General features: G+C 48.0%; 1 protein-coding gene across 1 annotated transcript in view; it reads right to left on the bottom strand.

Moving 5' to 3' along the window:
- The window catches only part of FNDC1 (fibronectin type III domain containing 1), a 102294-nt gene extending 88993 nt beyond the window's left edge, over positions 1-13301 (bottom strand). Inside the window, 1 exon segment of the mRNA XM_021693192.2 lies at positions 13193-13301. Coding sequence (XP_021548867.2) covers positions 13193-13301 — 109 coding nt within the window.
- Positions 13302-14646: the final 1345 nt, after the last annotated feature.

A 14646-nucleotide genomic window follows, 5' to 3' on the forward strand; every position in this document is an offset into this window, starting at 1 on the left:
GGTGAGAGGGAGAAGCAGACTCCCTGCTGAGCAGGGAGCCCGATGTGGGACTCAATCCCGGGACTCCAGGATCATGACCTGAGCCAAAGGCAGATGCTTATCCAACCAGGCCACCACTGGCTTTTCCTTTGAGCTCCATTGTGTCCAACAGTGTACATGACATCTCCAGTGGAACCCAAAGAACATAGATGTCTGAAGGATGACTGGAAAAGAAGGCATTTTAATTTGAACCATTAGTTATAAAGAGAAGAACCAGGAAAAAAGTTGCATCATGGAGGACCAAAGTGGAGAGATTTTCAGGAAGAAGGGAATGCTAAGTCAAATAAAGTCTGAGAAGAGCCCACTTTTCTCCACTTAAAAGTAGGACAGGTCCACTCCCACTCAAGGCCTAAAAACAAAGCAAATAGTTCATCAAAGTTTCTCCTGGAAAATATAAAACTGAATTACTTCCTTTTCTACAGCTACCCTCAAAGGATTGATGCAAGAATAAAATGTGAAAGAAAATCATAAGGCACTCAGCTAATGTGGGAGGAGGAAGAGCCACAGACGGGCTGATGTAACCAATTAAAACCCAATAGAAATGATGGGGCATGATTCCCAGTACCTGGGCTCTCGGTCAATTCTCCCTGCTCATGTAGCAGAAGTGGGCTTGGGGTCTTCATTTTCCTCAACCTTAGGAAATAATCTTTGAACTAAATTTTAAAATCTTAAGAGTTGAAAGGAAATTTAGGTAATCTGATCACCTTCCCCTTTTCAATCTGCCTATGGATTCTGTGCCTAAAACAGTCTTCAATAGTTTCCATGATTAGACAGGTCTACCTAGGCAAATTACCCCACGTTCCCCGCCTCTTCAAAGGTAAATCTCAGTGAAGGTGTTCCTCAGCCAGGTGACATAGAGTTAGTATGCAAGATGCTGCCCTGGGAATACAAGTGAATAAATTCACGGCTGTGTAAGGAAGGCAGTGGTCTTTAGGGTCCTGAGGGAAGCACTGTACTGGCGGCGCATGAGAAGAAGAGTAAGGGTATCAGACATTTAATATCAACTGAGTGTTACTAACGATGAACATTATCAGGGCTCCGAGGGTGAGGAAAGGAAGTCTTTCTCAAGTCAGGATGATCAGAGAACAAAGTACGACATTGGTAAGATTCAAGGAGGGCCTTTGCCAGAGATTTTCCCCAGGTGTGGGAGACTTGGCCAGTGCTTTCCACAGCTTGGATTCTTTTTTAAATTTATTTATTTTTATTTAAATTCAATTAACATATAATGTATTATGGTTTCAGAGGTAGAGGTAAGTGATTCATCAGTCTTATATTGCATCCACGTGCCCTCCATCACCCAGTTAGCCCATCCCCCCATCCCTGTCCCCTCCAGCAACCCTCAGTTTGTTTCCTATGCTTAAGAGTTTCACAGCTTGAATTCTAAGAGGACATTTAATCAAGTCCTTTCTGTGACTCTAACCCAGCCTGCTCTTTACCCTTGAGAATGCTCTGAATTGCTCCCTAAAATGAAAACTCATTACAATTTCAGAGCATCAGTGGACCCCACAGAACTCATCCCAGAGACTTCTAAGTCAAAATCCTCATGTTCTCCAAGAGAGACATGTAATCTGCTCAGACAGTAGCTCATGTCACATCTCCAAGACTTCTTCCCTCCTAGGTATTAGAGTCAAAATGTAGTGATGACACAACTATAAAATAAGATCAGCCTGGGTCTCAGGGAAGTTGGGGAGCATAGTGTTCTCTGTTCCTCTTTTCTCTTCCCCTTGGCTCTGGTTTGCTCAGATATCTGCAGGTATATGTGTGGATTCTGAGAGTTATTAACCACAAGAAGAGGTTTCAATTCTCCCAGTCTATCAGAAAACAATAGAAGGCAATTGTTGGGTGGGTTAGAAAATGTGAAAAAATGGAGCAGGGCCAGTGCATGTGTTACGACAGAAAAAGGACATGACATTTTTCTATGACATAAAGAATGTCAAAAAGTCAGATACTCTGTGAGAGAGCAAGGCTGCCTCACCTCATCACCTAGAAGTCTCAACTAGAGACTACAATCTAGATAAAAGAAAGACAGTGGTGCATCCAAATTTTATTGAACAGGAAAAAAATATAGATTGAGTGAATATTCAAGTGAGGCCACCAGGCTAAGTCCTCACACAAATTTGCCTATTTCTCCTGCTAATCTAACAATTTTATGTATGTCAATGTAAAAACATTCAGAACTTAACACTATACCTGATGAGTAGAAGTTGATTAGAAAGTACTAGATGATCCTATATAGTGCTACACATCACAATCAATGCCATTATTTATTGCTACATCAATCCTGACTTCATTATTAAGTCTTTGTATCTGTGTGCCTCAGAGCCTAGCATAGTCACTGGTCACAGAAGATCTGAGTTAATTACTTAATTACTTACTTTGTGAATGAAGGATTCAACCAGGTTTGATCTATGAATTAGGCCTACTGAATGTGCGTAGGCCTTTGGAACTCTGGGTTGATAGTTCAGCACAGAGTACAACACAGTGACTCATGTCTTCCTACAGCTCAACTATGGCCCACTGCTGGAAGCTGCAAGAATTCTTTCACCTACTGAAAAGGAATTGTGTTGGTGGGCATACCATCCATATGTTGTGGGTTGAACTGTCTCCCCAAAAGCTATGATGAGTGCTAATGCCCAATACCTGTGAATGTGATTTGCAAATAGGGTTTTTGCAGATGTAATCAAGTTAAGATGATGTTATGCTCAATTAAGGTTGGCCATGATCCAATATGACCACTATCCTTATAAGAAGACTCAGAGAGAAGACCATATAACGAAGGAGCCAAGAGAATGGAGTGACACATCTATAAGCCAAGGAACATCAAGGATTGCTGGAAACCACCAGTCACTAAGAAGAGACAAGGATGGAGTCTTCTCTAGAGCCTTCAGACAGGAGTATGACCCTGCCCTACAGACTTCAGACTTCCAGCCTCCAGAACTATGAGGGAATAAATTTCTTTTGTTTAAAGCCACCCAGTTTGCAGTCCTTTTTTACGGCAGCACTAGGAAACTGGTATACCAAGTAAACATAATTCTTTGCTCCAGCTGCTGATGGACTTCCAACACAAGCCAACGCTCCTGAAAACTCACGGGCTGACCTCACAGGGTTATAGGAAGAGGGAGGCAGGACACTGTCCCGCACTCGCCGCCCCCACATATCCTGCTCTTGTCAGGTCATGTACATAAATATATTTGGTGTATACCACATGTAATCAGTATCAAAGAAAGCACACATCCAATCATTCAGCAAATATTTACTAAGTATCTTCTCTCGGCAGGCAGCATAGTATTCTAGGCAATGAAGAGACTTCAGTGAATAAAACCCACAAAACGTCCTGCTCTTATGGAGCTTATAGTCCAGTGGAGGACAACAGGCAACTATCAACTACAAAAGCAAAATACATGAACTATTAGGTGGGGCTAAAGGTTGTGGAGAAAAATAAAGCCAGGATAAGAAGTGCTGGGGAGTAGGGATAGGATTACACTGTTAAATTGGGGAGTAAGTGGTCACATAAGGCCTCGTGAGATGTTGCATAAAGAATCCGAAGACTTCGAGGAATGTACCCATAGATGTTTATGGAAAGTTGTTTAGGCAGAGGGAATAGTAAGTGCAAAGGTACTGGGGCTGGAAGGTCCCTAGCACATTAGAGAACCAGCAAGGAAGCCAAGGAGCTAGAGCTGCCAGTGAGGGAGGGCGTGGTATAGAAGATGATCCTGTGTAGCCCTGATAACTTGTTAGGATTTGGGTTTTTATCTAAGAGAGATGGAGAGCTACTATGACTTCTGTGACTTCTTGCATCATAAGAATCACTGTGGCTGCTGTCTTGAAGAGGGTGTAGGGAGAGGGGGCAGAAGCAGGGAGACCAATAAGGAGGTTCTTGCAGTAATCCAGGTAAGGTGGCCCGGACCAGGGTGGCAAGCAGTACCACCCAAATTACATACCATGATATCTCAGAACATACAAAAATACTGGCAAGGTAACTGTAGTGATCTCAAGCAGAATGGGCGAAAATACTTCTTAAAAATAGGCTTTTACCAACCTCAAAAGGTGACACATTACACAGTTCCATTCCTATGACATTCTTGAAATGCCAGAATTATAGAGGTGGAGAATGGACTGGTGGTTGCCAAGGGCTGAGGTGGAGGCAAGGAAGGGGAACGTATGTACACACATGACAAAATTACACAGAAACCCACACAACAAATCACACTGGTGAGGTGGGAACAGTCCGCGGATCGTAGCAATGTCAGCTGCCTGATGGACCCCGCACTAGAGTTAAGCAAGATGTCACCTTTGGGAGACACCGGGGGAAGGGCACAGGAGACCTCTGCATTCTTTCTTACAATTGCATGTGACTACAACTACCTCAAAAATGACACTTTAAAAAGCCGTTTTTCAGAAATAGTCCTTTATGCCTACAGTGGAGTCCAAAACCCTGACCTGGATGCTTGGGGAAAAGAGCATGCCAGGGTAGACTCCTGATAAATGACCGCGGAAAGCGCCCTAGGAAACCAAGCCACCACACTGCAGACCACTGTGGGACAGGCAACCCGGAGCTTTCTGTTTTCTAAGTGGAAGCAGCCTGGTGGCACCATCACGGTCTGGAGAGACTGAGCCTTCTCCACAGCGGATTTTATTTTTTAAAATGCTGCCCCTGTAAGATGGTGCCACTAAGAAGGCTGCCTGCCCAGCCATCGCCCCACCAACAGCAGCCCCTGGCTGGGGTCTTCAGAAGACGGCCCTGGCCTGGCCTGGTTGAGGTGGCTGCTCCCGAGCTCCTAGGAGACCACACCTGACTCTTGGGGTCCCTGGCCTCTTCCCCTGCCCAGTGCTGCGGTTTCTGGCTGACGTGGCCACCTGTCCACCACAAAACAGCCTTCAGACCCCGGAACGAGTGGATGCTTAGTGGCCTTCCTAGCGGAGTGTCACTATTTAGACTCTAAGGGCCTGCATAAATGATATCTATTGATTTCCTCCTTTCCAAGTTCCCCACCATTGCCACTCCCACGAACTCCTAAAATTACTCATACAGTTTCTTCCCTTGGAAACCCCACTGAATTCCATCCCCAGAACCACCCTCGACCCCAAAGCCATTGTATTCAACTCTTGAGCACTCCCATCTTAACTATAAAGTCTACCAATCTGCCCACATGTGGACACATGAGACTCATGGTAACTTGGAACCCATTCCAAAATGGGATCGTGCTAGAACACTTCAGATAGGACTGAAGGTAAAGACAGTAGTTAGGAGCTCTCAGCTTGGTCTACAATGTAATGAAGAAACCCCCAAAGCCTCAAATAAATAAGCAGATATAAAAGAACACCCTCCCCTCTGCACCCCCCACCATGGCTACTCCTTCAATGGTCATGACTACTTTGGACTATGGTCAAACTCCAGGACGTTCCTGAGCTGCCTAGCAGGGCTGCCCTTCTAGCCCTGAATGCCACCATTCCCCCAGGGGGGCCACTTTGCAGGAGCCACCAGAAAACACAAGTTTCTTCAAATGTGTCATGATGCTCCTTGCCTCTCTGTGCCTTCACACACACACGGCACGGTGTTCTTCCACCTGAAATGTCCTTCCTTGCCCTCCTTCCCTAACTAATCCCACTCCCCTCCTCAAAACCCAGCTCGAATATGGCTGTCCTGGATGTCCAGTCCGAGTCCCCCCAGGGACTGTCCTAATATGCACCACGTTGTGTGCATCCCCTCCCCCACCCCCCTCTGCCTATGCCTTCTGGACAGAGACTGTGTTTATTGGACTTGGTATCCCTGCATCTGACATGCATTAATGCTGACTGACTGACTGAACGGATGGATGGATGGCCTTTAAATGGAGACTCAAACAAAGTTAGAGCCAGAAGGGGCCCTTAGCCATGGTCCATAGTCCGATCTCTTCACTTTGTAGATGAAAAACAAGCCTGCAGAATTATGACATGCCCAAGTTCACACAGTGCAAATTAGCAGCCGGGTCAGGTGAAGCAAATGTGGGTGAAGAGATGTGACAGGATAAAATAATCCCCAAAAAACAAAGCCCAGCATTTAGAGAACACTGTTTTCTGAGAAGTTCCAAACACCTTAATGATAATGCCACCCCTATGAGAGGTAAGGATCTGCCAACCCCACAGATTAACAACTAATGTCTGTCAGCACTGTTCCTTGATTTAAATGGTCTGCTGTAAACAAACTTCAATTCTGGGAACCTTGTGGTTACAGCACAAGGCTGACAGGCTCCATCATGAGGATCAGGCATCCACAGAGAACCACTGTGCTAAACGCTGAAGGGTTTCTGTAACCAGCTAGACACAGAGCACTGATCTCAAGGGCAAGTTTTAACAGGATCCACTAAGGAAGGGACACCGCCTACCATGAGGATCGTGCTTATACCCAATGCCAAATATATTTTGTAACAGGGAATAGGTTCACTGCAACTTCATCTGACGTTAAGCCCTACTAGAGCTCAACACGCTTCGGTGTGTGACAGGATCATTTCTCAACAGCCAACGGCAGTGTTACTGGAACGTAGAGTTAGAAGGGCATTCTGAGCAAATCAAAAGTGGTGGGGCCAGCTCCCACCTCCAGCCCAAAGAAGAAAACACAGGGAATTCATCAAACACCCAAACAGGAACTCGTTAGTCTGCAGGAAGCCCAGAAGATGTGGATCCAGAAGACTGGGGTCCAAATCCTGGGATACTACAGACTACATGACTTTGGGAAAACCAGCTAACTCCTTTGGGAAAACCAGCCAATTCCTGTGAACTTTGGGAAAACCAGCCAACTCCCGTGAACCCAGTTCCCTCACGGTGAGGGGAGGATGCTACCAACTTCACAAGGTTGCCACGAAAATCAGATGACGTAACATAGAGAGAAATGGTAAACTCTGTGGCACTTTTAACTGCCAGTTAGTATTAAAAGGAAATTAAAATGCACACCGAAGAACTCCACGTAAAAATGAAAATAATATTGTGTAGGTTATACCATATAGATTATGATGCTATTATAATTTAATCATTTCCTCCCCATACAAGGGACCACAGCAGAAGTGAGTAATAACATGAGCAGCTCCCCAGCTATTTTGCTAGACTTACAAATCTGCCTTAGAACGCACATTACTCTCCCCAGATACAAAAAGCATCCAGGGAGGTTAACAGGGAGAAACTGAGACTGATTAATCAACTCACTCAAAACAGTGCTCAGGAGGCCCGCGTCCTCCGCCCGGGTCCCTTGTCCCTCCCCGTCTTCCAGCTGCTGCAGCTCTGGGGACCGGCAGAGATGCCAGGAGTCCCCCAGCCCTCAAGAGCTGCCGACCCCTGCTTTAGCTTCAGGCTTTCAAGCTCCTCCTCACCAATGATCAGCTGAAAACTGCTAACAAGCACTCAATGCCACTCTTAATGCATGATCTGTCCTTCCTGACTTACTGTCTGAAGGAAGCTTCAGCGAGGAGCAAAGCTGACAAAAGGCAAACATTAAGGGAAACCCAAAGCAAATACCTGCACGTTTATCCTAAATTTTTTCTCTCTTTAAAGCCACAGCTGCTGGGGCCCGAGTGCAAGGGGCCAGAGGGCGGTGGAAACGCCGCCGGAAGGCCAGCAGCGCCCTCTAAGGGCCGCGGAGCGCAAGCGCGGCCGCCCTCGGGGCCGAGAGGAAAAAGGAAGGAAAGGGGGCGGGAAATGTGGCTTCCTCATGACGTCACCCAACGCTCAGCGGCACAAAGATACCTTATTAGAAATTTCTAAGTTTTAACCATCTGGCCCATACTGGAGAAATTTCCTTAATGTAAAATCAATAATAACACAATTCCCAAAAACTGAATTAAATTCGTATTCTTTGTAACAAGGATAAATTCTAGAAGGAAGGAAAAGAAGATGTTAGCTCGTATGTATAACAAATACCCCGATCCAAATGCCCTGATATGTGCTTACTAAAACTGATAAAAGGGGGCGCCTGGGTGGCTCAGTCGTTAAGCGTCTGCCTTCAGCTCGGGTCATGATCCCGGGGTCCTGGGATTGAGCCCCGCATTGGGCTCCCTGCTCCACAGGAAGCCTGCTTCTCCCTCTCCCACTCTCCCTGCTTGTGTTCCTGCTCTCTCTCTCTCTGTCAAATAAATAAATAAAAATATTTAAAAAAAACTGATAAAAGAAATAAGGAATATCTGTCCCTACCCCCAGCTACCCAGCTTGCGTCAAAGGCATCTAAAATTTCAAGTTCGGATATATTCTAACGGAAATAGTCCATGGATTAACAAGTAAATATACGTATTTTTTTCCCTCTCCTTTATTTTTATACCTTTAAATACTCGCCTGTATATTTTCAAACTGAAATTGCATGTCCTGGTAAGAGGTTTAATGATAAGAAATCCCCGGTTCCATAGGAACAATGAAGGGAGGTTTGCTCCTCATTCAGCGAAGGGTGATGGGGTCCTTTCTGAAATGTTTGCGTCTAGCCTCACCCCACCACCATCACCTGTAGTAGCAGGACAACAGCCCCCAATGACGTGCATCCGGCAATCCCCGGACCCTGTGAATATGTGACCTCACGTGGCAAAATGGACTTCTTCGCAGATGTGATTGAGTAAAGGACCTGGAGATGGGGAGATTATCCTGCATTATCCCAGTGGGCCCAATATAATCACAAGGGTCCCCATAAGTGAAAGAGAGAGACAGGAAGGCCAGAGTCAGAGAAGGCCAAGTGTGGGAGGGAGCAGAGTGACAGAACCCTGGGAGGGGCCGCTAGAAGATCGTGGGCACCTCTAGAAGCTGGAAAAGGTAAGGATCAGATTCTCCCCCAAGACCCTGCAGAAGGAGCACAGCCCTTCGTTTCAGCCCAATGAGACCCATTTTGGACTTCAGACTTCCAGAACTACAAGATAATAAATGTGTGTTGTTTTAAGCCACTAAATGTGTGGTAATCCATTACAACAGTAAATAGGAAACTAATACATCCCCCCCACACACAAAATCCTCACCTCCTCCCCTGCCTGTTTTCAGGGAATGAGCCTTTGTGACTTAACTAGAGATATGAATGGCCCTGTCAAGAAATATTGATAATGCTCTGGAACCGTCCAGTGACAACTCTCCAAAGACATGAATTATCACTCTGCAATTCTATTACAACCTCTGATTTCACAGTAACAAATCGCATGCTCAGTTGATGAGTTAAACAGTTCTTTTATCTGGGTGGGCTCCGATGCACAAGATAAAAGGAAAGGGTATATCCACCCTCTCTTCTCAAAGAGGACAGAAGTAGGAGGGAAACCCTACAGAGCTGGGTGTAGGTTGGGCCACAGGAAAGCCCCTGAGGACTTCTGGAGATGGAAGGAATCTTTCCATTCACTTGGACTAGTGGAGACTGACTAGCTGGCCCAAGGCTGGGCCACACAGCGTGTGAATGATACAGCATTGAGACTCAGAGCCAGTCATCTTGATGGGGGACCTACTTCCCCTCTCTATCCCAGTGGTTATCAAACCTCCTGTTCTCTGGATTCCTGTCTACTCTTAAATTAATGAGGATCTCGCAGAGGTTATATTTATGTGGGTTTAATCTGTTGTGATCTACTGACCAGAAATGTAAACCAAGCACACATTCCGCTGCATGCATTAAATCATTTTAAAATAGCAGCAGTAAGCCATTTCATATTGGCATTAAAAAACCTGTATTTTATGAAAAATAACTGTTTTCCAAAACAAAAAGAAATAGAAGAGTGGCATTGTTTTACACTTCAGCACATCTCTTCAATGGGAGACAGCAGGATCTCTTCTCTGCTTACGCCTTCAGTCTATTACAATATGTTGTGGTTGAAGTGCCTGAAGAAAATCCAGCTTCACATAGGTCTGTGGCTGGAAAAGTATCTTAACCGCCTTATGAATCATTTTGGAAAATCTTTGATACTACACCAAAACTCATCAAGTAGCGGTTTCTTCAAGATTGGCCGTGATGTAGAATCTGAAACCATATGAGGAATTTTTCACATTTTGTTACATGAAAAATCCACTGGGCTTTCTTGCACTTTGGCTAGATCGTTTAGCCAGGCAAGATTTGGTAACATTATGCACTGGTCACTTGGAATTCACTGGTTCACTTGGTTATGCAGGTCATCTAAATGCTGACATGTTTTTATACGACAATATTTAAGCCATCACATTCATTTATCTCACCACCGATATCGTTAGAAAAGTTTTTAAGCATTGGGAAGCTTTCAAATGATGTTGGAGATAACTTGGCAAAATTTCTAATTTTCATTTGAAAGCTCAGACTTTATCACTGGCAAGACAGACTATCAGTTATTTTACTAGAAGTGACAGGCCCCCTTGTTCGTCTTGGAGAAGATGTCTGCCAAATACCCAAGTTTGTCTGTGGTCATTCTTTCTGGTAAATATGGTGTGCCATGAAGAAAGAAGCTAGTTCAGTTCACAACTCAAACTATCACACAAGAGGTTTCCTCAGGATTACCAGGATTTTCCTTCGGATTTTTCCTCAGGATTACCGCTGAACTTGGGCAGCTCGCAGAAGTACTGTATGTCCCTTTCCTGTTCCTTCACACAGAATATTGAAAAGACATGCCTTCCAGGGTAGAGACTTGGTAAAATTAATAATTTTTGCACCAGGACATTCTTAATTGAAACTGACATATCTTTTCTTCACTTCAATGACTACTAGTTCATTATGGCTCCAATGCTTCGATTCACCCAAAAGCACCAGCAGTTTCACCCACCAAGCTTTCCACCCTTGCTGCAAACAGCAACACAGTAAAAACAGAAGAAGAAAGGCAAACAGTATCTGGGCATTTCTTTGAAAATAGTTTTGACCTTGCAGAATCCCTGAAAGGATATTAAGTTCCAAAGAAAAAAATGAAAGTCACCCATAACCACCCTAAGATAACTGCTAGAAATGTCTGCGAGTTTGTGTGTCCTCCCATGTTTAGAGATACGTATCCTGTCAGACTGGCAAGTGCCACCATAATCTTAACGGTTGCCTAGCAATTTACTGTAGGGAGGGATGATGGAGGTATCACTTGCTTATTTTGATTTATGTCTTAATGGACCACCAAGGTAAAGGGTTTATTTAGATCTTTAGTATGCCCTGCTTATCTCCTCTGTTTTAAGGAAAGTCCCTGTGCGCTGTGGTGGCCTGTCATTTAGAGTGGCTCTGGGTGCTTTCATTAGAGGGATTCTGGCCCCCAAAGCTTGGGAGCAGGGGAAGGTTTGACTCAAGCAGCTAGCTGGGCCCATGCATTGATTCAACCAGAGAAGGAGCCGTATGCCCATGGCCTTGCTGCCAGACCCAGAATCCAAGTCCGGAGCAGTGACTGTAGCTACGTAGGGCAGGACAGACGGGAAGCCTTCCAGAGGAGCAGATGAAATAAGTTATGTGCCCCATGATCTCTTTCACAGCACCGGGGAACTATCTGCAGAATATAGCTGTTGCTTTCCTTCTATTAATTTCATTTAAATGCAGTAGATGTTCATTTCGAAACGTGCTGGTCCATTTCTAGTCTGATCGTCATTTTCCTGCAAATCCCACGTCAACACAGTTGAGAGAAGTGCCAGCAAGCATTCCAGCTCCCACATTCCACAGCTCAGTGGATTTACAGAGCAGAAGGCAAGAGAAGGAATAGCAAGGACCATGGCAGCATTTCGGGAACTGCCACAAAGAGCCCTGACTCCAAGCACACGCAAATGTAACCCACTGGGCAGGTGGCAGGGGGATCCACCAGGAATGAAGCTGGAATCATCATGAAGCCAGTTTAGCATTATCTCCAGTTCCAGCCCATTTTCTGAAACAAAACCCCTTTCAACATTCAGAAAATTTAATTTTGGGGGTGCGGGGGAAGCCATGGGTTGTAGGTGGGGAAGTTGAAAGGCTTTAAAATATGTTTTATTCTTGTTAACTACTACACCAAATATTCAGTGAATGATTTCCTAGAGATTGCTAACAGAGGAAAATAAAATCTCCCACTGGTACTGCCTTTTTTATGAAGAAGTGACTTCTGGCTTCCCACCATGTGGCATCAACCCGATGCAGATGTACCCACCAAAAAGAACTGCAAGGCAACGTGACTCCCCAACTGTCCCTCGTTTCCCCTTTCTAAGAGGGCAGTAGGGACACTAAATAGCATCATAACGCAAGTAGCCTTCCTTGGAATCACATCTGAATTTTTATAACCCAGCTGGGAGTGAATAGTATCCACAAAAATGTGGACTCTTGGATTCCTACAAACTGATGACATAAGTAAAAGCCACACCGTTTCAAGTGTGAAAATGCCTGCACAGGAGCTGGGACTGAGGGCTACCAAAGGCTTAGGGATGAAAACCCACCACGAACTTTAACTCTCTGCCGGAAACCTTCAAAAAAGTCTGACACTGAAAAGCGCTGCTCACATTTCAGCCCCGAAAGAAAGCATCCATCCCATCGCCAGCCCTCAGTCTCTTCTGGGAAGGGCGAGCTTCTCCCACTTTCCCGCTCCCTCCTCTCAAGACCAAGGTCTTCTCCCAGCTCCTAAGTTCCCACCGGGAGGTTCTGGCCTCCGTCCGAGCGCCGCTGATGCCTGGGCGCCGAGGTACCCGGCCGCCCCCGGGCAGCTCGCAGCTTTCCCCCGGGCGCTTCTAGAAGAGTCTTCCCTCCCTGCCTCCCTGCTGGTCTCCCGAGTGCCACCCTCCAACAGGCATCCCTATCTCCGGGCAGGCGAACTGAAGGAAAGAGGGATGCCCACGGGGATATTCTGGGCAAAGGAAAACATCATCCCCACCTCCACCGCAACGCCAAAGGGTCGCTTTTTTCTTTTTTGTTGTTTTGTTTTGTTTTTCCTTTGCCTGAATCTCTCCGGGAAGTTAGACTGACTGCTCGAGTCTCCGGACTCCGCGGCGTTCGACGGCAAAGTTGAAACCGAGGGCGCTGAGGTCCCCGGCACCAGTGGTGTCCCGCGCCCGCCTCCCGTGCGCAAGGCGCCGAGTGCTCAGACCCCGCGTCCCCAGCCGCCCCTCCGCGCCCCGACCCGCGAGCGATGAGGACGCACAGGTTAGTGACACGACACGCACAGCACAGAGCGGGACGGCGGTCCCCGGAGCGACAGGCAGGGTGGATGGTGCATGGAAGGTGGACAGAGAAGCGGCGAGGAGGCGCGGAGAGCCGGGCAGCCGAGCCCGGGACTGCGCGTACCTGGAGCCCCCGCCGGGGACACGACGGGCAGCAGCGCGGCCAGGAGCAGCAACGCCGCCCAGGGCAGCGGGCACCGCGCGCGCGGGGCCGCCCCGGTCTCGGGCGCCATCGGGAGCCCGGGGTGCGCGGCGGGCTGGGCGGGCCGGCTGGCGGGTGGGCGCTGGGAGGGAATCGGGGAGCGCGGAGGCGCCGCCGTCGGGTCCCCGCCGTCCGGTCCCCGCCGTCCGTGTGGGTGTGCGCGCTCTGCGCGGTGCCCGCGGCGCCCTGGTCCCGCGCTGATCGCTCCGCCCGCGCACCGGCCGCCGCGCTGTGTACTGAGGCCTCCGGCCGCCCGCCGCGCCTTTTAGCCGCGAGCGGGCGCCCCCTGCCGGCGGTGGGGCGGCGGGGCGGCGGGGCGGCGGGGCGGGGGGCCCGGGCGGGAGGGGCAGCGGGTCCCGCGTCAGAACTCCGGGAGCTCGAGCGCCCCAGAACCCCGCTTGGTGGTTCTGAAAATTCGGTGATTGCGATGCGGGTCGAAGGGGCCTGGGAAGGTCCTCCCATTGTCTAACCTCTCTCGTTTTCTGGCTCGGGAAATGGCTCATCGCTTCCAGTCGCTGCCAAGCCCAAGAGTGCCCTATGGTCCCCTAAGTAAATACCCCTGGTTTTAACGCTGGGGACTGGAGCCAGGTCCCTTCACCTCTTTCTGCAGTCTTTCCTGCGGCTTTCCTGCGGCCTTCCCACACCCCGCGCGCCCAGGAGAGGGGGTGTGATGTCCTTAGACACTGCTGCTCCTCGCTGTCATTTCTGTGGAGCGCATCAACTCGTCGCAAAGGAATCGTCTTGAAGTACGGGAAGTCCCAGCCCGAGACTTGATTGGCCTTGCTTCCTCCAGGACCGTGGTGTGAACCCTGCTCAGGGGCTCCGCGGACCGGACTCCCACCTGTGTGTGGCCAGCCCTCGCCCTCCGAAGCCTCGCGCCCCTCCAAGCCGGAGGGGGCGCCCCTGGAGGCGACAAGGACACCTGCGCCAGGCAGGCCCGCGCTGGGGCGCCAGTGCTGCCGGCTGCCGGCCGGTTTCCGCGCAACGCTGCTCCCGCTCAAGCTCGCAACCTAACACTGAGTCAGTTCTCCGTCGGGACACCCCAAAACTTGACCAGATTTGTGTCATTCCGCAGAGAGGAAACGATTATTGAATGAATTGTAGACCGATGAAAAAGAGAAACACAGTATGTCTTTTCTGAAACGAAGCACCAACACATCCTTGCCCTTGAACCCTGGCTGGTGCCTCTTGCCCAGTGATCGGCTATGAACCCGTAATTCCTTCAGCCCTCCTTTCGGGAAAGCTTTCTCCTGGTTCCCAATGACGGTTTGTTTTTCATTCGTCCGGAGAGTCCTTTGTACTCCCAGAGCTCTTGTAGTTTGCCAGCATTTTAATGTTGAAATAATGCACTTTCTTACATTGCTCCCTAGTATTGT

The sequence above is a fragment of the Neomonachus schauinslandi genome, chromosome 8 (assembly GCF_002201575.2).
Source record: "Neomonachus schauinslandi chromosome 8, ASM220157v2, whole genome shotgun sequence".
In the NCBI taxonomy this organism is placed as follows: Eukaryota; Metazoa; Chordata; class Mammalia; order Carnivora; family Phocidae; genus Neomonachus; species Neomonachus schauinslandi.